We start from the raw sequence: 25814 nt of genomic DNA on the forward strand, positions 1-25814 counted from the left end.
TGCCTATGTATTTCAGTAAGCAGAACTTTTTAAGTTTGATGTCAATGCTATTCTCCAGTTCTTAACTGAAACAGTAACGTTTTTTTCTTTTTGCAATGTGATTTTCTAATGTGTGCACAAAATTTAGATTCAGGATTAACTTCCTTCATTGTTATTAGCACACATTTTCTAGTTATTTTAAGTGAAAACTAGGTAGATTCCAATTTTTGATTAAAAATAATTATTTAACATAAAAGAAAAGATAATATAAAAGATCTGCCCTGAATTCTTTACTAAAGATGTTTCTTAGTGAGTTTTCTTAAATTAAAAAGAGGTTAAAGTCAGGGAAATAACAAGCATATGAGCATTTATAAGCCTTGTATTTTCTGCTCTATTCTGCACGAAGTATGTTTCTATATGCATTATTGCCTTGGATTGATTTTCCTTTAAGTTTCTGAATATGATTTTACCTTAAAATCACAATTATGTTTCTTAGCAGGGTTGACTTATACTCAACATAATGTTATTTTCTCAGAACTGCTTTGTGAAAAAGGATCCATCTGTTTTGATTTTAAAAAGTGACCTGCAGAAAGAGAATAATTTACTTGATATTATTGATAAATACTGTTTAAACTTATTTTTTTGTCTAAGCCTAGCATAGGAATATAAAACTTACAATTTCCTATCATTATTGTTTATAATACATGATAAACTGTAAACTATGATAAGAGTTATGATTTAGGTACTGGTGGTAGGTATTCAAGTGCTGTTGAAAACATATGTTTCATGGCCCAGTAGAAATGGAGGTCTAAACCATTAGCTTAAGAAATAAGGGTGATAGGTGAGTTGAAGGAGAGAATAAAGTTGCTGAAGTCCTGAAGAGAAAGACAGTGGAAAACATATAATTAAAACATCATACTATTGGGGCTTCCCTGGTGGCGCAGTGGTTAAGAATCCACCTGCCAATGCAGGGGACACGGGTTCGAGCCCTGGTCCGGGAAGATCCCACGTGCCGCGGAGCAAGTAAGCCCGTGCACCACAACTACTGAACCTGCGCTCTAGAGCCCGCGAGCCACAACTACTGAGCCCACAAGCCACAACTACTGAAGCCCGTGCTCTTAGAGCCCATGCTCCACAACAAGAGAAACCACCGCAATGAGAAGCCCGCGCACCACAATGAAGAGTAGCCCCCACTCGACACAACTAGAGAAAGCCCGTGCACAGAAATGAAGACCCAACGCGGCCAAAAATAAAAACAATAAATAAATTTATTTTTTTAAAAAAAGTCATACTGGAGACTAGAATCACAGACTGTTCCTCTAAAAGCCCTATATACATATACATATATATAATACATATACCTAGACTGTTTCTCTAAAAGCCTGTATGCATATATGTATATATGGCTTTTGTATATAGGACTTTTAGAGAAACAGTCTATGTATAATATATGTGTATTATTTATAAACCATAATATATAATACGAACATAGTATGTACTTGGCTTTTATATATTATATATACACACATATGCACACACACGTAAAGCTGTAGGGGAAGATCACTCTTCAACTCATAAATTGATGCTTTAAGACAGCACGGAGACGTTCTATTAGAGCTACACCTTATGCTGAAAATAAAAGTAACTTTCAGATGGGTGACAGGATTAAGAATTAAAAACTTAACAGGTTGTAGAAAAACACAAATAACTTGAGTATGAGATGCATAAAAATTCTTTATTGAAGAAGTGCTGGATCTTTCAGATAAAATTTTACATCTCTCACAGAGTATCATGTGGGTAAATGTCAGAAAGGAAGCAATAAAATAGGGGGAAATCGCATACAGTGATTCTATTTGAGTAATATTTTTTAAAATAAATGGAATTTTGTTGACTTTTTTTTCTGAGTTTCATAAACAGGTTTAGAATTATACGCACCTTAGCGACTAGATTGTTTTTCCTCTCTGAAGAAGAATGCATGTTTATGTTATTCAGAGTACAGACCATGTATAGAACCTTGTGAAATATTCTACCAAAATGTAAATTTTCAAATGATTATATGTGTATCATGGTTATTTTGCCTTTGGTATAGTATACACACCTATTCTGTGAAACCCTTTAAAAACTTTACATACCTCCCTATAAATTGTCAAGACACGGAACTAACTGAATCTCACATAGTGCAAATAAATATATTCAAAAAAACAAAATACATTGATGTTCATTCTTTGATTTACTATAGTCACCTTTCAGCCAGTCACACTGAAAAAAGGTGACGTGGCTTCAAGAATTCAGAATGTTATGTGCTGCCATAATTTAGTTGGGCCTGCTGCTGCAAAAGTAACCATAAATCTCTTTCCCTCTCCCCTGTACAATTTACTCATGATGGCTGATAGGTTAATTCTTGTTTTTTTCAGTACATTTCTTAAAGTTATAGTTACTTCTTCTTAAAATTCATTTATTATGAAATGAAGAATGTAAGTTGATGCATTCTGTCTTTTTTTTTAAACTGGAAGCAGAAGGGGGAAAATGTACAAGAGTCAGAACTTTAACATATTACTTCCTATATATTAACTTGGCTTAGTACTTCCCAGAGACCTTATTTGGATTGAGTGAGAAAAATGACATCTTAAGATCAATAATAAGGGAAGGAGTATAGAAAACCTGATTACCTTAATCTTTGACAATATTTTTTCAAAGTCACTATTTTAATATATTTAAACCTTCCTTTTTCTAAGTCAGCAAATCAGCATTTAATATGTGTTTAGAATCTGCTGTGTACAAGGACTGTGCACTGTGCCAGGTGCCGTTTCTAAAGGGCACTGGTAAAGTCTTAGAGAACCATTACTTAGAAATCCTAGAATGTTAGATGTGACTTTAAAAACAGTGGTTCTCAAACTTTTTTTCTACCCCAACATGCCTGAGAAAGGGGAGATTATTTAACAATGGCTTACCCTAAGGATAAAGAAGGCTGCATCTAAGAGAGAAGCATGTGTGCTTTGCCCCACCTCCTGCTTACTTGGAAGCCTGCATCCTACCACACACCTACCCACCATGCCACCCATGCGTCAGGAATTCCTGGGAGAATAATAAGACTTTTTAAACTCGTATATGATAGTTCTTTTATACAGATAAGTATTGTCTCTTCTCCAGTGATACTTGTGTAAAACTTTTTTGTCACATTTATTTTGAGACGTAGTTCTAGCAGTTGATGGACCTATTAAGGAACCTGATCTCATTGTGTGAGTCTTACTGTATGTTTGCCAAAAACCTGTATTGCCCACCTTGATTACCCAGTTGATTTATAATAGCTTATTTCCAAAATTCTTTGATTTCCCCAAGAGGCAAATTGTACTTCAATTTATAAAGACTGGTTCCTAGGGAAATCTAGACAAGAGTCAGCTGTAATCTCTGAAGGCAGACTCAAGGAGAAGTGTCTGATCTTATCAAGAGAGTCTTTAGCAGTTCAAACACTGCTAAATGTTTGAATGGGGAATGAAACTTATAAGTTCTGCTGTGTGTGAAAAAAATCCACATTTTCATATACTTGTACCTCTGGTAGGTAGGTGATTGTATAACTTCTCTTTTGTTGTTGATGCTTATTCATTTTGTATTTGTCAAAAAAATAATCACCTAGGGACTTCCCTGGCCGTCGAGTGGTTAAGACTCTGCACTTTCACTGCAGGGGGCATGGGTTTGATCCCCCGTGGAGGAACTAAGATCCCACATGCCACATAGTGCAGCCAAAAAAAAAAAAAAGTCACCTAATTATTTCTGACGTGTTCTCATTGCCCCTCAATGACCAGCTGATTGTCCTCTCTCATTGTGCATCCCTCTGCAGGTGAAGGTTGCTATCCTTAAATACATAGAAACTCTGGCCAAACAGATGGATCCAGGAGATTTTATAAATTCCAGTGAAACTCGCCTGGCAGTGTCTCGGGTCATCACTTGGACAACAGAACCCAAAAGTTCTGATGTTCGGAAGGTATGTTTTAATTTAAGATTTAGAAGATAAATTAGAAAAGCAAGTCAGTCATTTTGGATTGCCAGTGAAGGAAGCTAATATTTTCAGGATGTTACCAGTTAGCATAGAGTTATTTACCTGGTAATATAAAGACCTTTTTTAAAAAATATCTTCTCTTTTAAATTTTATTTTAAATTTTATCCAATTAATATGAGTATAATTTTCAAACTTAGAATTAAAGATAACTGTCTTTGAAACAGTCCTCCCAACCTCTAATCTTATAGCCATTCAAAATATTTCAAATCTTTCCCCTCACATTTACCTATATATTTCAAATAAGAGCTTGCACTGTTTCTTGATTTATTAATTTTAGGCATTATTTATTGATCCATTGATAAATTTAGTCATTATATATGTCTGTCTACCTTTGTAAATTAAGACTTAACTTTCCCCTATCCTTTCCTATGTCTTTCCCCATAACCTTCAAAATACTTATGAATCAATTGTTGGTACTCAATAGAAAAGATTTAATTTTGACTGTGGAAGTATTCACCGCTACGCCAAGTGGTTTATTACAGCCTCCTTCCTTACAGAAGCTTTATTTGTCCTGGTGTTAATAATTTACCTTTTCATTTTCCTTTTTTTTTCCCCCACATGTTTTTTAAGTACTTGTTGTTAGGTTCAACATCTCTGTCATATGCTCATGGCTAAGATTTTCCATATGCTCAAAAACATAGGTTATTTATTTTCTGGGGAGTTCCTTTCTAGACCCTCCTCTGTTCTCTTCACCTTCTTCCTGAGACTTCTCTTCAACCCTAATCATTCGTTTCTTGCATTCTGTATCTAGCTCTGTTGATAAAGCCAGAATAATCAAAACAGTATGGTACTGGCACAAAAACAGACACATAGATCAATGGAACAGAATAGAGAGCCCAGAAATAAAACCCATGCACACGTGGTCAATTAACCTATGATAAAGTAGCCAGGAATATACAATGGAGAAAAGATAATCTGTTCAGTAACTAGTGCTGGGAAAACTGGACAGCTACATGTAAAAGCATGAAATTAGAATATTCTCTATCACCATATATAAAAATAAACTCAGAATGGATTAAAGACCTAAATGTAAGACTGTAAAAATCCTAGAGGAAAACATAGGCAGAACACTTTCTGACATAAATCACAGCAATACTTTTTTGGATCCATCTCCTAAAGCAAAGGAAATAAAAATAAACAAATGGGACCTAATTAAACTTAAAAGCTTTTGCAGAGCAAAGGAAACCATAAACAAAACAAAAAGACAACCTATTGAATGGAAGAAAATATTTGCAAATGATATGACCAATAAGGGATAAATATCCAACATTTATAAACAACTCATACAACTCAACATCAAAAAAATGAGCAACCCAGGGGCTTCCCTGGCGGCGCAGTGGTTGAGAGCCCGCCTGCCGATGCAGGGGACACAGGTTCATGCCCCGGTCTGGGAAGATCCCACATGCCGTGGAGTGGCTAGGCCCGTGAGCCATGGCCGCTGAGCCTGTGCGTCCGGAGCCTGTGCTCTGCAACGAGAGAGGCCACAGCAGTGAGAGGCCCGCGTACCGCAAAAAAAAAAAAAAAAAAATGAGCAACCCAATTGAAAAATACGCAGAAGAACTGAATAGACATTTTTCCAAAGAGGAAATGGAGATGGCCAACAGGCACAGGAAAAGATGCTCAACATCGCTAATCATCAGGGAAATGCAAATCAAAACCACAGTGATATATCACCTCATACCGGTCAGAATGGCTATTATCGAAAAGAACACAGATAACAAATGTTGACGAGGATGTGGAAAAAAGGGAACCTTCTCATACACTGTTTTTGGGAATGTAAATTGGTTCAGCCACTGTGGAAAACACTATGGAGGTTTCTCAAAAAACTAAGAATAGGGACTTCCCTGGTGACGCAGTGGTTAAGTATCTGCCTGCCAATGCAGGGGACACGGGTTCGAGCCCTGGTCCGGGAAGATCCCACATGCTGTGGAGCAACTAAGTCTGTGTGCCACAACTACTGAGCCTGTGCTCTGGAGCCCACGAGCCACAACTACTGAGCCTGTGTGCCTAGAGCCCGTGCTCTGCAACAAGAGAAGCCACCCCAATGAGAAGCCTTTGCACCGCAACAAAGAGTAGCTCCTGCTCACCACAACTAGAGAAAAGCCCACGCACAGCAACGAAGACCCAATGCAGCCAAAAATAAATTAATTAATTTAAAAAAAACATTATTTGAAATGTTTGAAATAATTTGAAAAGATACATGCACCCTAATGTTTATAGCAGCATTTTTTACAATTGCCAGGATATGGATGGAAGCAACCTAAGTGTCCATCAGCAGATGAATGAAGGGACTTCCCTGGCAGTCCAGTGGTTAGGACTTCGCCTTCCAATGCAGGGGGTGTGGGTTTGATCCCTGCTTAGGGAGCTAAGATTTCACATGGCTCAGGGCCAAAAAACCGAGACATAAAACAGAAACAATATTGTAACAAATTCAATAAAGACTTTAAAAATTGTCCACATCAAAAAAAATAATAATCTTTAAAAAAAAAAAAACAGGTGAATGGATAAAGAAGATGTGATGTATATATATGCCATGGAATACTACTCTGCCATAAAAATGAATGGGATTTTGCCATTTGCAGCAGCATGGATGGACTTGGAGGGCATTATACTAAGTGAAATAAGTCAGACAGAGAAAGACAAATACTGTATGATATCACTTACATGGGGAGTCTAAAAAATATAACAAACTAGTGAATATAACAAAAAAGAAGCATAGTCACAGATACAGAGAACAAACTAGTGGTTACCAGCAGGAGAGGGGCAATATGGGAGTGGGGAATTATGAGGTACCAACTATTAGGTATGAAATCAGTCACAAAGATATATTGTACAATGGGGAATATAGCCAATATTTTATAATAAGTATAAATGAAGTTAACCTTTAAAAATTGTGAATCACTATATTGTACACCTATAACGTATAATATTGTACAGCAGCTGTACTTCAATTTTTAAAACCAAGCCAAACAAGACAAAACACATAAAGATGAAGCAGAAATTAATAAAATAGAGAATAGAAAAACAATAGAGAAAATTAGTGAAACCAAAAGTTGTGTTTTTTAGAAAGATCAACAGTATTGATGAACTTTTAGCTAGATTGACAGAAAAAAAGAGAAGACTCAAATTACTAGAATTAGAAATGAAAGAGGGAATATTATTACTAACCTTACAGAAATAATAAGGGTTATAAAGGAATGTTACAATATTGTATGCCAATAAGTAGTTAACTTAGATGAAATGGACAAATCTCTAGAAAGACACAAACTACCAAAATTGACTCAAGAAGTCAATAGAACAAGTAAAGAGTTTGATTTAGTAATTAAAAAACCACCGACAGAGAGAAGCCCAGGCTCACATGGTTTAACTGGTGAGTTCTACCAAGCATTAATATCAGTTCTTCACAAACTCTTCCTTAAAAAACAGAAGAGGAAGGAACACTTTCCAACTCATTTTGTGAGGACAGTTTTATCTTGATAACAAACCCAAAGACATCACACACAAAAAGAAAACTACAGATCAATGTCTCTTACAAATATGGACCCTTTTAATCCTGGCAAACCAAATTCTACAACATATAAAAAGAGAATTATACACCAAGACCACATGTAATTTATCCCAGGAATGTAAGGTTAACATCTGAAAGTCTATTGTAGTACTCCACATCAATAGTAAAAAGACAAAAACCACATGATTATCTCAACAGAAAAGGCATCTGGCAAGATCTAACATCTTTCATGATTAAAACAAAAACAAAAAATCGTAAACTAAACAAACTATCAAGGGAAGGGAACTTCTTAAACCCAATACAGGGCACCTCTACAGCTATTACTAATATCCACAGCTACTTAATGTGAAAGATTGGATGCTTTCTCCATAAAGTCAGGAACAAGAAATGGATGTCTTCTCTCACCATTTCTGTAAAACATTGTAGCAGGGTTCACTGGTTTCTAGCCAGGATAGTTAGGCCAGAAAAAAGAAAAAAAAGAAAGAGAGAAAGGAAGAAAAGTAAAACTATTTCTGTTTGCAAATGATACAATTTTATTTATAGAAAATCCTTCAGAATCACTAAAAAAACATTAGAACTAATAAACACATTCAGCAGGGTTTCAGGATACAAAATCAATATATGAAAATCAATTGTATTTCTAAACACTTGAAATGAGCAATCCAAAAATGAAATTAAGAAAACAATTCCATTTACAGTAGCATTTAAAAGATTAAAATAGGGATAAATTTTTAAAAGGAAGTGCAAAATTTATAGTAGAAACTATGAAATAATATTGAAAGAAATTAAAGAAGATTTAGATAAATGGAAAATCATTTTCCATTGGATCTTGGATCAGAATACTTAATATTCTTAAAATGGCAATACTTCCCAAAGTGATCTACAAATTCAGTGTAATCCTTACCATATTCCCAGCCGGCTTTGCAAAAATTGACAAGCTGATTCCAAAATTCTTAATGGAATTCCAAGGAACCCCTAATAGCCAGAAGAGCCTTGGAAAAAAAAAAAAGCAAAGTAGGAGGACTTTACACTTCCAGATTTCAAAACCTAATACAAAGTAATAGTAATCAAGACAGTGTGGTACTGACGTAAGGCTAGACATAAAGACCAGTGGAATAGAATTGAGAGTCCAGAAAAAAACCTGTGTTTATGGGCAACTGATTTCCAACAAGGGTGCAAAGACCATTCAATAAGGAAATCATAGTCTTTTCAACAAATTGTACTGGGACAACTAAATAGCCACATGCAAAAGAATGAAGTTGAACCCTTACCTCATACCATATACAAAAATTAATACAAAATGATCAAAGACTTAAATGGAAAAGCTAAACCTAGAAAACTCTTAAAAGAGGGATAGGGTTTCCCTGGTGGCGCAGTGGTTGAGAGTCCGCCGGCTGATGCAGGGGACGCAGGTTCGTGCCCTAGTCTGGGAAGATCCCACGTGATGCAGAGCGGCTGGGCCCATGAGCCATGGCCGCTGAGCCTGGGTGTCCGGAGCCTGTGCTCCGCAATGGGAGAGGCCACAACAGTGAGAGGCCCGCATACGGCAAAAAAAAAAAAAAAAAGGATAAATCTTCATGACCTTGGATTTGGCAGTGGATTCTAACCAAAAGCACAAACAACAAAAGGAAAAAATAGATCAGTTGGATTTCATCAAAATTAAGAATTGGAGATATTCCAAGACGAAGAATACTGATGGGACTGTAGAAACCATTGATTGACATGTTTTTTTGTTTGTTTTTTGTTTTTTTTTTTTTGTTGAGTCATGAGGAAAGGATACACTCATTGGTTTGGGAACAGTTGGATTATCTGTCTCTAGAGAGAAAATAAAGATGCATCTCATACACCAAAATAAAATCTAGGTGGAATAAAATATACCTTAACAATTATTAATTCATTTGCTCAAATTAACTTGAGATCCTTTCACTGTTTAGGTTCCAAAAAGACACAAGATCATAAAGTTTTGTTTCAAAATGCAAATAGCTTTATTTAAACACTATTAACATGTTAGAGTACACACCCACACAGTGTATACTTTGTTGTTGTTTTTAACAAAATGGGCTTATGTTACTGGTGTTTTATAATTTTTTTCTTCAGCAGTATGTAATAGTCCTCTCCCAGTCTCTTCATGTATAAAGCTACATCATCTTTCAAGGCTGTGTTGTGTAGTATGTCATCGTGCCAATGTAACTTAATTTCACCATTCCCCTCCTGTTGTTTATTAGATGTCATAAACATGGAACACTTAGGTTTTCATAGAGTGGGGTCAGAAACGGTCCAGAACAAGATGTGCACATTTACATACAAGTCATGATCGTGAACTGTTTGGGTTTCTTTCTCCTCTCAATTAAGTTTCTGTGTAATCTGAATTTCACAGTGTGTCTTTTAATAACTCAATTGATTATAAGAAGAAAGGAAATTTATGTTTTCTTAACTGATCTGAGTAACATTTCTTTTGTTCCCATTTCCACAGAAACATTAGACTAGTTTTAACTTCGAATTGTAGATTTGTTAAGATTAGCTGCTTTGAGAGAAGACTAAATACAGCTAGTTAATTTAAGAATAATATAATGGGACTTCCCTGGTGGTCCAGTGGTTGAGAATCAGCTTTCCAATGCAGGGGACATGGGTTGATCACTGGTCAGGGAACTGGGGTTCCACATACCACAGGGCAACTGGGCCTGCGTGCCACAACTAGAGAGCCCACGTGCTGCAACTACAATGCCCATACACTCTGGAGCCTGCGCACCACAACTACAGAGCCTGCACACCGCAACTATTGAGCCCATGTGCTTTAGAGCCCACACGCCACAACGAAAGATCTTGTGTGCTGCAACTAAGACCCGATACAGCCAAAAAGAAATAAAGAAATAAATATGTTAAAAAAGAATCCTATATTGAGAAAATGAAAATTAAAGTGCTAAGTTGCTCTTGATGGGCTTTGTATAGTTTAGGGATGTAGTTCCTTATTTCCATCCATCTTTCTTCTTGTAATAATTTTTTTAGGAAAACTGAAGTAGGAGCATATATTGACAGAGTAATCCTAGAAACTGTCTGGTTGACTTTTGCCATTGATTGTTAGGTCGTATTTGTTATACTTTTTGTTATACATATTCCTGTCTTACGTTCAAAAAATAAATGGTAAGTCAAATAGTTTTTGATTTTATTCTTCCAGCAAAGAAATTTTAAAGCATATAAGAACATCTTTTTCCCTGGGAAAGATGGCCTTGCACTATTGAACAGAAATGTTGAGTGAAGAAAATGGTCTCCTTTGAGTAAACAAAATATATTCATATGCTTCTTGTATGTCTTTCTTTTCTAGGCAGCGCAGTCAGTCCTGATTTCCTTATTTGAACTCAATACCCCAGAGTTTACAATGTTATTAGGAGCTTTACCAAAAACTTTTCAGGATGGTGCTACCAAACTTCTTCATAATCACCTTCGAAACACTGGCAACGGAACCCAGGTATTTTTCAGTTATCTTCTTGGCCATTGTATAATGTGATGACTGGTTAACAATAATTGTTTTTGTTTTTTTTACATGAAGTAAACTTTGATCCTAATGTACAATTTTTGTATCTGCATTGGGCAGCATTTTCTGGGCAGAATTAAATATTTTCCTGGAAAGAATAGAGTTCTTAGGCCTATCATGTTTCTATTATAATTTGGTGTACATTAGGATGGCGGTGAACGGTGGCCAGGGTATGAACAAGGAAAGTGAAATGTAGCAGAACTTAGATGAGGGCATCAGCTTTGCAAGCCATGAGAATTAGGACATGCTCTTTAGATGAACCAGTCCTTATTTGAGGACCAGAAAGGATGATTTATTCCAGGAATAACAAATAAGGCCCGAGGAGGGTAGTGCTTTAAAGGATGTGTTCACATTTAATAATAACAGGCTTGTCAGCCCATAGGTGGTTGGATAACACAGGATTTTGTTTTGGAGAAGTAAGATCTGAGTAAATGAAACATTAGTGTTATATTTAAATGGTATCAAACCATTTACATAATATGCCTGAAGAATTGAACTTAAGTTTTAAAAAGACAAAGAGAGCGATACCTTTGCTATTGGATAAAGGAGAAAGTAGATGCACTTATGGCAGGATTGAGGTAATGTCTAAGGGGAGAACAATCTGAGAACAATTTCTTGGGACCAAAGTCAGTTTTTTTAAAAGAAGGGGGAATTCCCTGGTGGTCCAGTGTTGAGAACTTTTCACATCCACTGCTGAGGGCCTGGGTTCGATTCCTGGTCAGAGAACCAAGATCCCACAAGCTGTGCGATATGGCCAAAAAATAAAAATTAAAAAATTTTTTAAAATAAAAGGAGAAAGTATTGTTTTGTTATATTTTAAGAGATAGGCAAATTACTAACATGACCAGATTCTATTCCTTTGGTGTCTTTGTAAAATTCATTTGTAAATCAAACTCAAGAGGGAACAGAATTTGAGCATTCATAATGGTTGGAGGAAGGAAAATTGTCTCAGAGCAGGGAGCTAATTTAAAATTGTTAATTTGGGATCTTGTTTTATCTTTGAGGAAAAAGATATTGTGGTAATATTTGAGAGAAGGAAGTGTGTGAGGAGAACAATAAAAAGGCTTAAAGAGCTAGATTTCTGAATGGGAAGAAAGTTTTTTCCCACAGAAACTAGAGATAAGTACATGAATATTTAAAATAATGACCTATAAGTATGGCTCTCTCATGCTGTTCAACATCTTGATTGTATGGCTTCCTGAAGAGCCTTTTGGTTGAACTACCTGTCATATGTTAATGTTTATTTGACTCCGTCCATCAGGGTTCCATGGGGAGTCCTTTGACAAGACCAACACCACGGTCACCAGCCAACTGGTCCAGTCCTCTTACTTCTCCTACCAACACATCGCAGAATACTTTATCTCCAAGGTAATAAAAGGGTTATTTTCCATCATGGTTTGTATTTGCAGATTCCCCATTCTTAGAAAAACAGACATTAATATAATTCCAGTTGATTTCTACTCAACTTGAAAGGTCTTAGACACATAGAAACTTAGCAAATTCAAAAAATGTTGTTTATTCCAAAACTTAACCCTTTAGATGATAATAATCTATAGGATATGGAACTGTTTTTTGTAAGTGACAGGAAAACTTAGGGACACAGCTTTTGGAAATTACTGCTTGTTGCCTTAAATAGCATAGTTGTGTTTCTCAGACATGCTGTATAAATCCATTAATTACCAATTGTGTCTTTCAATTATAATACTCAATATAAGTGATGATGTCAAGTTATAATGATGACTATTTAGATCTAATATTGGCCAGCCACCTCTAAAAATAGAAGAAAAAATTAACCTTATAGACAAAAATGTAAAAATAAAGAAAAAAACTAGGGAAGGGTTAAATATAAAATGGCAATATGTATAGTTAGGAAAAGATGTGACTGTGAGATTGATCCTTAATAAGACATGTGAAATTTTCACACACTTGTGCAGTTCAAGCATGGGCTATATTTCAGATGAAGTTCTTAACTCATTAATGGATTAACATTTTTCCCATCTCCTGGCCTTTTAAAAAATTTTGCCTAGGGAATTCCCTGGCGGTCCAGTACTTAGGACTGCACGCTTCTACTGCAGGGGGCACAGGTTCAATCCCTTGTGGGGGAACTAAGATATCCCGCAAGCCTTGCAGCCAAAAATAAGTAAAATAAAATAAAATAAAAATTTAAAAATTAAAACACTTTGTCTAGTGGGTCATATTTGTACTTACTAGCTTGATTTGTGTTATTAACCATATATCATAACATATGCTTCATCATATTCATTACAATTATAAGATGCTTCATTATACTGCAGACCAATTGCAAACTTATCATGTAGCCTGTTTTTTCCATGTTATACATATGTTACAATTTTGATGGCTAAATTCCATACTCAGTTGAATTTTAGAATCTGATTATAGAATTCAGATCAGTAACACTTACGTTCACTGTTAAAAATTCTCAGCCGGGCTTCCCTGGTGGCACAGTGGTTGGGAGTCTGCCTGCCGATGCAGGGGACATGGGTTCGTGCCCCACTCCGGGAGGATCCCGTGTGCCGTGGCGCGGCTGGGCCCATGGGCCATGGCCGCTGGGCCTGCACGTCCGGAGCCTGTGCTCCGCATGGGAGAGGCCACAGCAGTGAGAGACCCGCGTACCGCAAAACACAAACAAAAAAATTCTCAGCCTTCTTACAGATTTATATAAAATACATTTATCTCCTCTTTAAGCAGTACCATTATTGTGAGTTAACCACAGGGGTTAGCAAATTCTCTGTAAAGGGCCATATGGTCAATATTTTAGGCTTTGCAGGCAATGCAGTCTTTGTCACCTCTACTCAGCTCTGCTCCTGTAGTGTGAAAATAGCCATAGATAATAGCTAAATAAATCAGCATTGCTATGTTCCAAAATTTTATTTATGGACACTGAAATTTGGGTTTTATGTAATTTTCTTGTGTCATGAAATGTTATTGTTTTGATTTTTTTCTCAACTATTTAAAAATGTAAAAAAAAATTCTAAGATTTCAGGAGTCGTAATTTGCTGGCCTCTGGTTAGTCAGAACATTTTTGAAGGTGAAAAGACAAACCAGTTGTTAAGGGCTGTGCATTCTAGAGTCACTGTAAGCTGCCCTTGATGGGCAATCAGTGGGACATGTTGTTTAGCCATTTGTAGCTGTCAGGTTTCGTTTTGCTAATTATGCTTTAGAGCATATACATTCTCTAATCCTGTCTTTATAAATATCCGGTGTAATCTCCTCAAATATATTTGTATTTTAAAACTACAGATAAATAAAAATTAATTGTTGTCTTTTTCATAGTGCATTTGATTATGACACAGAAAATATGAATTCTGAAGATATTTATAGCTCTCTTAGAGGTGTCACTGAAGCAATTCAGAATTTCAGCTTCCGCAGTCAAGAAGATATGAATGAGCCATTGAAAAGGGATTCTAAAAAAGATGAAGGCGATTCAGTGAGTATTTGAACATTATTACATCGCACATGTTTTCATTAAGAGTTTTTGATTTTGTTTTATTTTTAAACTTTGCTTTCTGTCATTTTCAAAGATAATTTTCCAGGGGTCAGTTACTCAGTATTTACTGAGTATCTACCATGTGCCAGGCACTGTTCTGGGCAGAGTCGCTGCCCTCAAGTTCCTTGTATATTTTTGGGTAGAGATGAGTACTGTGGAGTTCTAGGTTAGAATGTAAAGTGAATCTATTTTAGATTAAGTTGTAAGGGAAGATGACATTTGCATTGAGACCTAAATAAAGCTGTACAAGATCTAGGAGAGAAGAATTCCATAAAAGAAGTAGCAAGTGCAAAGACATTTAGATGGGAGCAAGCTTTGTACAGTTGAGAACCAGGAGGAAAGCCAGTATAGGAACATGGGCCAGATCACGTGGCTCTTGTAGGACAAAATAAGGTGTTTAAACCTTTTTTATTCCTGTTCAGTGTAGTGATAGTGGTTGTTTCATCAGTTTCTGCGGTTCCAGTTAAGAATGTTATGACCCATCTTTCTGACATTTGTGAGTATTATTGCTCAGTTTGTTACCCCGCCATTATACAAAAAAGTGGGGTTTTTTTACTCTGCTTCTTTTTAGACTTTTCTCTCACAGCTTAGACTTTTCTCAAAACAAGCTATCCCACCATTTCCTGTGGAATCTGTGGTTTCTCAGTGTTTACAAAATTATAGAACATTGCAATGCTTCAGCAAATCTCGACAGGGCTCCCTGCTCTGCTTCCTGACTTCCTTCCTGCTATTGTTTTTCTCCCCGTGCCTGTATGGCCGATGAGCCTAGTAAACTGGATGCCAAAAACCTGCTTACCACTCGTATTTGAGGTTCCCTACCCCAAAAGCTGCCTATGGTACCAGTAACAGGTTAGTAAGAGTCACTGCTTAATTGAGACTTTCTCCCAAGTGATAGCAGGGTACAGTGTCAGGAGGCCAAGTAGTGGATTCTGGCAGAAGTGAGTTTGGCATTTACTCACTAGTCAGATTATCACTTCTAAGCCTCCATGTCTTCCTAAGGAAAATAGGGATATTACTGCCTACCTTAAAAATTATTATGCATATAATAAATCATATGACTCCATCCAGCCCAGACCTCTCACCTGATTTCCAGATTCACACATCCAGCTGCCTGTTTGAACTCCTGATCTTTCCCATCTCAGTTGATAGCAATGCTAGTTGCTCAGCCAAAAACCTTGGACAGAACAGTTGTCCTCGTCTCATCTCTTTTTCTCATCCTCCCTTCTCGGTCCAGCAGGAAATCTGTTGACTCCATCTTCAAAATATAAGCCACAGTCTACACAGTAGACTTTTTTCCCTTTTTACCTCTCTGGCTTCATCTCCTACTACTCTCCTCTGCTTTAGCTACATGCTTCCTTGCTGTTCCTTCAACTTACTGGGCATGGGTTTTTTTTTTGCTCTGTTGGGTCTTTGTTGCTGCATGCGGGCTTTCTCTAGTTGTGGCGAGCAGGGACTACTCTTGGTGTGGTACACCGGCTTCTCACTGCAGTGGCTTCTCTTGTTGTGGAGCACGGGCTCTAGGCGTGTGGGCTTCAGTAGTTGCAGCATGCAGGCTTCAGTAGTTGCAGCACGTGGGCCCTAGAGCTCGTGGGCTTCAGTAGTTGTGGTGTGCGGGCTCAGTAGTTGTGGCTCACAGGCTCAGTAGTTGTGGCACATGGGCTTAGTTGCTCTGCAGCGTGTGGTATCTTCCCGGACCAGGGATCGAACCCGTGTCCCCTGCAGTGGCAGGCAGATTCTTAACCACTGCGCTGGGCATGCTTTTGCCTCGGGGCCTTTGTCTTGGCTATTCCCTCTGCCTTAAAGATTCTTCCTGCAGATAGCCATGGCCAGTTTCCTCACTTCCTCCAAGTCTTTGCTCCAGTAGCTTCTCAGTGACCACCCTATTTAATCTTCAGCCTCCTCTCTCCCACCTCGGCACTCATGATCCCTTTAATACTGTACTGCCTCCCATACACTAATTACCTCCTACTGTACCACATACTTTACTTATTCATTATGTTTTCTTAATGTCTCTGTCCCTCCACTAGAATGTAAACTTCATGAGGATAGTCAGCATTCTCTCGTTTGTTCAAGAATATATCCCCAGTGCCAAGAATAATACCTAGCATGGAAAAGGCGCACAGCAAATATTTAAAGGATATTTGTGAAGCACCTAGCTAACGACTTGGCACAGAGTTGCTCAGTAGATGGTGGTAATGGTGATATTGATGATCACAATTGATATTTTGATAAGTATGTTAATGTGCCCGAACTCCATCAGGCATCCTTCCAAAAGTTATGCAGTCCTTTTGGGACGTTTTTATTTTTTCTTAAGTAGGCCTTTTTTTAATTTGGTTTTTTTATACTTTGTTGGACACACTGTCATTGTATAATTTACAACCTTAAGCTTTTAGTTCTGTGTTGCTAATGAAAGTGTTGCTAATGAAAGTCCTTTTGTATCTTTAACTGGCATAGAGAAACTGTTGCTAGTCACATTGTATATATTGCTTGATCAAGCCACTGGCAAGGAAACTATAGGAATCATTAGAGACAGGATTCTTTTTATTTTAACATTTTTATTGGAGTATAATTGCTTTACAATGGTGTGTTAGTTTCTGCCTTATAACAAAGTGAATCAGTTATACATATACATATATCCCCATATCTCTTCCCACCTGCGTCTCCCTCCCTCCCATCTTCCCTATCCCACCCCTCTAGCTGTTCACAAAGCACCGAGCTGATCTCCCTGTGCTATGTGACTGCTTCCCACTAGCTATCTATCTTACATTTGGTAGTGTATATATGTCATATATACACTACCACTCTCTCACTTTGTCCCAGCTTACGCTTCCCCCTCCCCTGTCCTCAAGTCCATTCTCTAGGAGGAGAGACAGCATTCTTTTACAGTTCTTATTTGCCCTTATGGCTGTGGTTTCTTTACATCTCTTTATAAAAAACTGTGACTTTTTGCATGTAAGTTTTAACTCGTCATGTTGATTTCCATTACTTAATTTTTTTTTGGCTGGTTATTGTTACCTTTTTAAAATAGCCTTTGAAGCAGTAGGGAAATATCTTTTTAGAATTTCAAAGAGATTTAAAAAGGAGTTAATTTGCTCTGCCTTCCCCTTCCCATTAATAGACATGTGGCGGTCCTGGGATGTCTGACCCAAGAGCAGGAGGTGATGCTACTGACTCAAGCCAAACAGCCCTTGATAATAAAACTTCATTGCTCCATTCGATGCCTGCTCATTCCTCTCCACGCTCTCGAGACTATAATCCGTATAACTACTCAGATAGCATCAGTCCCTTCAATAAGTCTGCCCTCAAGGAAGCCATGTTTGATGATGATGCTGACCAGTTTCCTGATGGTATGTCCTGGGTCCTGCTGCTACTGTCTGTGTTTTGGAGGACTGATAATCAACGAAGCAAATGAAATATGCATGCTCTTTTATTGTAACTCCCTAAAAAGTAAGGATCTTTGGGGGTGGGAACATTCTCTCCCATCTTCTAGGAGCTCATTTCTAGTGGTTTGGTGGTTTTCTGACCCTGAATAAGAGACAGATTAATCATCCTAATATCATCCTTGAAATCAAGAAAACCTCAGTGACCTCCCAGAAACAACTGAAACCAGTTGTAGCTTATAAATTTAGTCTATCTCTAGACACATTTCATTTAGTTATTAGTTTTTATACCAGAATGACAAAACCCTTTGAAAGGATACCCATTCTTTACAATAGCCTTTTGAGTGTGAAGTCATAAACTCTTTAATAAGATACATTCAAGAACCAAATATGGGAAAAGCTACCATTAAGATTTGGAGTTGGCTTAGGTCTAAGCTCTGACACTATGCTGCATCACCTGGGAAGTTGGTTGACCTTCCTGAATCTCACTTGTCCCTAGGTTGGAGATGCTATGTTACCTGCCCTTCTGATCACAGTATGCAGTAAGGTTTGGATAAGGTGTATAAGAACTGACTATAAAGTACAGAACACTGTAAATGTTTTACTTATTTTTAATAGTAAGGAGTTACATTCTTTTCCTCTACAAATTACATGATCCATTAATTCTTTTCTTAAGTAATGTATAGTAATATATAACTTTATGTAAATAAACTTGAAAGTCTCCCCCTCAACACTCTCATGATTTCATACTTAGGTAATTTCTGATTTTCCCTTTATTCCCTCAGTGTTGCTGTCAGTGAACATATTTCTGCATAAAATTTATGTACACATACAGGTAATTCTAAGAGATTTCTAGGGATAGAATTGCCCAATTAAGGGATATCTGTAAGTTTGTTTTGAGAGTTACTACCGATTACCAACTCAAAACACTTGGCCAGTTTAAGTAGTACTGATTTCCTCACCAACCCAGAATGTTTAAGTGTTTTTATTTTTTGTCATTGTGATGGATATAAAATAGGTCATCCTAATGAGCATTTCCTTAATTGTTAGGAAGACTGAGAAATTAGATATCAGATTATTTTTTAATTTTTCTAATTTTGATGAATAGAAAAATATCTTCACTTCTGAATTTCTTTGATTACTAATGAGGTCAATGAATCATATTTTGGCCAACATGTCATGTTAAGAGACTTTAATATATCACAAAGGCAAAATTATGACAACATACCAAACTGTCTAAATTACATAAGAATCTATAAAATTGCCACAATTATGCACTTTGGTGTATTTTAATCTATCATAAATAGTTGACTATGCTGTTGAGGTTTAGTCATGATAGCAGCATAACAGAAGTGTATGAATTGGACCTAGCAGCAAAGTGCCCTTGGAACCCTGCATAGTAGCAACAGCCTGGTGATTGAGACCTAGCTTTAGCAGCTTAATTTAATTTGGTTTTAAAGTATTTATGCACAGAGGTCACAACTGACATTTCTTGCTTCGGCTCCGCTATATATATGTATATCTCACATATATATGCACTATATAGGTGTATATATATATATATGTAGGGTTTTTTTTTAAGTATTATTTCAAAATAGTCAAAAGCTTAAAAGTTGGGAGTACAGTAGAAGGAAATTTTTCTTGAACCATCTGAGAGTAAGTTGCCAAACTGACGCTCCATCACTTCAGATACTTTAGGACATACTTTCTATAAACAAAGACAGTCTCCTGCATAATTACAATATATTCATCAAAGTCAGGGAATTATCAGTGCTACATTAATAACTATCCATCCTTAGAGTTTTTCCACTTGTCCCGATAATATCTTATAGTGGAGTATCCAGTTCAGAATGTCTGTTGCATTTAATCATCACGTCTCCTTCAGTGTTCAGTCTTTTCTTGGCTTTCATGACCGTGGCACTTTTGATGGTTAAAGACCAGTTATTTTGTAGCATTTCCCTCAATTTAGGTTTGTCTGATGTTTCTGATGATTGGATTCAGATTTTGTACTCTTGGCATCAGTATCACAGAAGTGTCAGTGCATCTTTCAACTAACACATGATTTCCCTTTGCCCCAAGATTGGTGATGTAATTTTGATCACTTGATTATGGTGCTGCTAACAGGCTTCTCCACTATGAAGTTACTCATTTTGTAATTAATAAGTGTTTTGTGGAGAGGTACTTTAAAACTGTAAATATCCTGTTCCTCATTAAACTTAAATTTTATTTATTTTAAAAAAATAAATATTTATAACTGTACAGACACATAGTTTCCTGTTGTATTCAATGGGCTATAATGTTTAACTGTTTTTATTTATTTTGATGCTCAAATTGTCCTTAATTTGACCATCAAGATCCCATTCAAGCTGGTTTTTGTGTCCTTTTAACATGTCCCCATTCTTACATTCTGACACAGCAAAATCTTAGACCGTCCTTGCTTCAGCCCTGGAATCAATCATTTCTCCAAGGATTGATCCTTGGTTTCTTTTAACAGAAAATGGTCTTTAAAGACTAAAGTCTGGGCACTAGGTGTACTCAATGCTGGTGGGACATCACTACTCCCCAGACCTCTTAAGTGACTAGAGCTAAGGAGTGTGTGTGTTTGTGTATGCACGTACGTGTGTATACACGCGTGCACGCTGATTTATATCTATTGCTGTATCTGTCAAAAGCTATGTGTTTATACCAATAACTCCAATTCTAGTCTAGCACCATAAGGTTAATTTTAGTTTCTCCTTTTCCATATTAATAACCCCCTGTGAGAAACCTGACTTCCGTTATCTTGAATATACTTACTTATTTGATCAATCCTCCTGTGTGCAGCCAGTTCTCCGTCTCTGCCACCACCTCCTCACCTGCGCGGATGCACTCCCCACCCTGCTGGGCTCTACCATTCCACCCTCAACTTCCTTGGCCTCAATGCCATTCTGCTTGGGCTCTGACACATCACACCTGGTTGCCACTACATGTGGACTCACTTCTTGTTCTAGCTGAGCTCTTGAAACCCTATCGTTCCCACTCTCACATGTGGAAACCCTCCGTACTCTGCCTGGGAATCTGTCCCCAGGCCTGTAATTTTGATAAACGGAAAAACATCTTCATTTTATGAGATTGAGGAATTGTGTTTTTACCAGTTTCTCATGTTGAGGCTTGATATATCACAAGTACCACAAAGCCAAAATTATGACAACTTAGCAAGGTCACCCCCTTATTGTCTAATTCTCTTCTCCTTTACTAAGGATCATATATTTCTCATTTGTTAAAGGAAAATATCTTTGGAAATTATATAACTGAAACCTAACTGGGTAGAATATTTTTGAACTTGAGAACGTTATTTCGTCACAGCATAATACTTGATTGACTTCTGAAACATTTGAAGATAGATAAGCCTTCAGTTACACCAAAATAGTAGTTGTTCCAAGCTTCATATAGCAATTGTTTTCATTTACTGTCTATTTTCTTTTTTAAATTTGAGGTGGGGAAGACCTTATTTGACATTATTTTATTGTAAACATTGCTGACATTATCTTTTTTAACATATTGACCTCCATTTTGCTGTTTTAATTTTTCTTTTATGCCCTGCCCCCAAGTAAAATTTCTCCTTATTTTGTTTTTAAAATATAAAACTTTTGGCAGGAGATAATTATTTTGTTCAAGTAGGAATTTGTTTTAAAATTCTGAGACTTATTAAGTATCTCTCTTACTCAGATGTGTCTGTACATATTACAGACAGATACACACATTAGTGATACATTTATCAAAACTAACAAGTCAAACCCACTAATGGCCAGTTCTAATTATGACCTTTGTAAAGTTTACCAGGGACTATAATATTCCAGAATATGTACTACCTCTAGTGAGGGTGATACTGTTATTCAAGGGAGACTCATATTTCAGGCCCAGGTCCTCACCATGACCCTAGGAAGTGCGTGCTATTTTCCCATTTTACTGATAAGAAAACCCAGCCTCCACAATAATTGAGAGTGTGCTCCTATCACACAAAGGCTAAGGGGCAGAGGCTTGGTGAGACTCCAGAGCCTGTGTTCTTTTCACAGAACAACAACGCTTCTATGTGTCAGAAGGGGAAATACAGTTGATTATACTTTATCTTAATTAATTCAGTACGTTAGGTTTATCTCGTTTGTACGACATAAATAGTTCAGTTTTTAACAAATAATTTATGTGCTTTCTTTGGCAGAAGTTATTTTCCTGTCAGTCATCTGTCCAGACCATTATATGACAAGTCATTTCTAATTATCTTCTAGAGTAATTACAAAGCCTATATTCATGAAGAGGAGAACTGAGTTCCCTTGAAACAAAGCATTTTCTTGAGATTTCTCTTGATTCAGCTGAAATAAAATATACTCTTATCAGAATGATTTTATGACATCTTTGAAAGTCTGATAATGTAACTTCACAGGAGTGATTTTTGAGTGGTTTATAGAGATGTATTGATCCTGCTGCAGTAGTTCTTGTTAAGCCAGCAATATTGTTCTAATGTTGGTCTATACAAATGAAATTATTATAAGACAGTTTTTATTCTCCAAGTTAAGATCTTTGAACTCAAATTTCTCATTTTCCATGGTTTTGCTCTGCATTTTGCAGAGGTTCTTCCTGATCTTCCAAAACCCTAATTTAGTTCTCCTCAGTGATCATTCTTTCCAGATTATCTCAAGTTTTTAAATTCAGTAATCACATTTTGTGCTCTGTGTATGAGTGTTTGGGGACCAGAAGTTCTTCGTGCTCTTATTATAGTTCCACAAAAGTTGTCCTAACAAACTTCCTTTTTTATAGGCAGTGAATATTATCATTACATTTTGGTTCAATTTCCCTTCCCTATCATCTGTTAGTTTTGTTCCAGTAGAAGTCATCTGTTCTAGTAGTTCAGCTTGATTTCCTTTCCTCAGTTTTCTGAATCCTCTTAAGTGAAATATAACTTTTCTTTCCCTACTTGTAGTTGTGGGTTCCCTGAGACCTATAATGTCAGGCCATTGGTATCTCTAGGTCAGTGGCTAACCAGCTGGCAGGATGAGGCACAGTAGCTTCTGTTTTTATGGACCAGTTGTGAACCATCTGGCAAACTACAACCTCAAAGTTCATTTTTGGGAAAAGTGCTCTTTCCTCTTGAGCATTTCCTTTTGTAGGCAGCAACCCTCTCCAAAAGGCCAGCATACTCATGCCAAGTGAAGCCACGGAGAACACAGCTCCACAGTGTTAGCTGTCTTTCCTGGAGACTTGGCAGAGGGAGTGACCCCAGGTGTACCTTCTAGGCTCAGGCACCATGTTCTGTGATTATTTTATTCCAGAGAATGAGTTAGAAGGGAAAAGAATCTATGGCACAAGCTCAAGCAAATGCCTGCCCAAGTCCCTCAAACCTGAATTGATCATGTATTTTATCATCAAAAGAATTTAGGAAGAACTCTGGTATTTTTTAATGTTCTAATGTGAGCTTTTGGATTTAACTGTCTTTCCTACGAAGATTTCTCAAAGCATTATCTGATGACTTCGAAAAATAAACAATGTGTCCTTTAACATTCATAAAATTCATGAGTTCATACTTATACTTTAAAAAAAGAAAGCAAAAACAAATGAAAACTCCTTGATAACCACTGGGCCCAACTCTTGACTTAGAAATTTAAAGGGAAATATATTAGGTATTCTACCTTTTCTATCAAACTGCATTTCAGGGCAATCAAAATAGCTCTAGTTGATAAACTCACTCTCAAAGAATTCCAACCCATTTTTAACTCCTAATAAAATAATTGATTTAGCAACATCAGTGGGTGAAATCATTAGTTAAAAGGTTGAAGGGGAACTTTACAACGGTGGGATCAAGTTGTTACCAGTTAAATCCAGTGATCATTTATTAGTATCGCTGAAAATTGAGTACCCAGACACTGTGAGCCTCCTGGCATGACAACATAGAAGTGCATGCTGAAGTGTGTAAGGATGAAATGATACATTTGGGATTTGCTAAAAAATTTTCAGAAAAAAAGTTGGGGGGGGTACAAAGATGATGTAAGAATGGTAAAATCTTAATAATTTTTAAATCTGGGTGATGGGCACATGGGGGTTCATTATACAATTCTCCTGTGAATTTTTATTATAAATGGTTTTAAACTAGCATTGAGGTTTTGGGGATGACAAATGGAAAAGAATATTACTTGGTCATTTTTCTTTGTTTTGGGGGTTTTTTTTACAAGCAACTTTCTGTTTGTGTTCATGATGTTATAACGTTGTCATCCCCATACTTGTGAAAGTTGACCTATAAAGTTACAGAATTAACATCATGTCCTTATGACAGATCTTTCCCTAGACCATTCTGACCTGGTTGCAGAGTTATTGAAGGAGTTGTCTAACCATAATGAACGTGTAGAAGAAAGAAAAATCGCCCTCTATGAACTCATGAAACTGACACAGGAAGAATCTTTCAGTGTTTGGGATGAACACTTCAAAACAATATTACTTTTATTGCTTGAAACCCTTGGGGATAAAGAGGTAAAACGGCAGAATATGTAAACAATAGCCTGTTTTTCCTGTCTTGGATTGCCTGTCATTGCCTATTAATCAAGTGCTACACAGATTTGGAAATTGGGAAAATGATCTTTTCTGCTGCTTCTTTCTGCCTGAAATTTTCACTGTAAAGTACTTTTTCTTCCCAACCAAGCAGCTCAGTGATTTTCAACAGTTGACAACAGGGAAAATGAAAGGTTGCTGACAAAATTTTTATAGGAGAGTACTTTTTTTTGCATATTTGAATTAGTTGTTCAAAAGTAAAACTTCCTTTTTAATAGAATGTAGTGGTTCTTGGTTTCTTTAAGAAGTATTAGTTTTCAACTAGAGATGTGAAAACTTAATTGTGTAATATACCGCATATTTTATGCAGTTGTCTACAATTCCCCCAACCCATATTAAGACCCTTAAGTTACAGAAATGGAAAATATAAAGATCGTCTACAACCCAAAATATTAAAAACATTAAAATATTTCTTCTTAGCCTACAATCAGGGCTTTGGCATTAAAGGTTTTAAGAGAAATCCTAAGGCATCAACCAGCAAGATTTAAAAACTATGCAGAACTGACTGTCATGAAAACACTGGAAGCACATAAAGATCCTCATAAGGAGGTAAGTGACCTGACAGTACTTCTGATATTATTGCATGAAACATACAAACGTTGTTTGAAAGTACTCTTAGCAAGCATTTTCTTAATGTTCAAGGTAGTATCTGATTGAGAAGCAAACATATAATCTTTTCTGTTTAACTAATTATATTGATACCATGGCCTTTTACCTAAAATAGGTGAGCTCTAGGATATAATTTATATGATTTCATTTTCTCCTATAATTCACTTTTAGATTTCCATTTAGAGTTTACCAATCTTAACTTCACTTTCCATTTACCAATAAGAATTTGTTTTTTTTAAATAAATAATGAAGATAAGAATCATTGTTATTTTAAAGTGGTAAATTGCCTATAGGAGCTAGATGTCTGTTAAAAGTTTACTCAGTAAAACAATGAGTACAGCTTTCCTGAAAGAGTCCTGTAAACCTGTCTTGTTACATTATAGTCAGGATATCCCCATCATGACCAATGACACTGATGAGATAATCAGTGAGATGAGATAATCATAAGGACTTTCATTAAAATACTTAGAAAAGCAAGTTTCAAATAGGGACTGCAACTCTAAGAGAAAGCATCAGAGCAATACATAAGCAAAAGACAAGTCAAAAAAAGAAAGTTAAAACAGCAGTGAGACAAAATAGATTAAAGTTAAGTATAAGATTTAAAACTGTAAAACTCTCAGAAGAAAGCATAGGAGTGAATCTTTGTTACCTTGGGTTAGGCAATA

At 36.6% G+C, this 25814-nt stretch overlaps 1 protein-coding gene across 20 annotated transcripts in view; it reads left to right on the forward strand.

Annotated features, from left to right (window-relative positions):
* Window positions 1-25814, forward strand: part of CLASP2 (cytoplasmic linker associated protein 2) — a 183856-nt gene that overhangs the window by 151208 nt on the left and 6834 nt on the right. For all 20 annotated transcript variants that reach the window (XM_060307485.1, XM_060307486.1, XM_060307489.1 and 17 more), the window contains 7 exons: window positions 3818-3961; window positions 10867-11010; window positions 12338-12444; window positions 14371-14524; window positions 17703-17931; window positions 24269-24462; window positions 24961-25089. In XM_060307485.1, coding sequence (XP_060163468.1) covers window positions 3818-3961; window positions 10867-11010; window positions 12338-12444; window positions 14371-14524; window positions 17703-17931; window positions 24269-24462; window positions 24961-25089 — 1101 coding nt within the window. The remainder of the gene's footprint in view (window positions 1-3817; window positions 3962-10866; window positions 11011-12337; window positions 12445-14370; window positions 14525-17702; window positions 17932-24268; window positions 24463-24960; window positions 25090-25814) is intronic.

This window comes from Globicephala melas, chromosome 11 (assembly GCF_963455315.2).
Source record: "Globicephala melas chromosome 11, mGloMel1.2, whole genome shotgun sequence".
Taxonomy (NCBI): Eukaryota; Metazoa; Chordata; class Mammalia; order Artiodactyla; family Delphinidae; genus Globicephala; species Globicephala melas.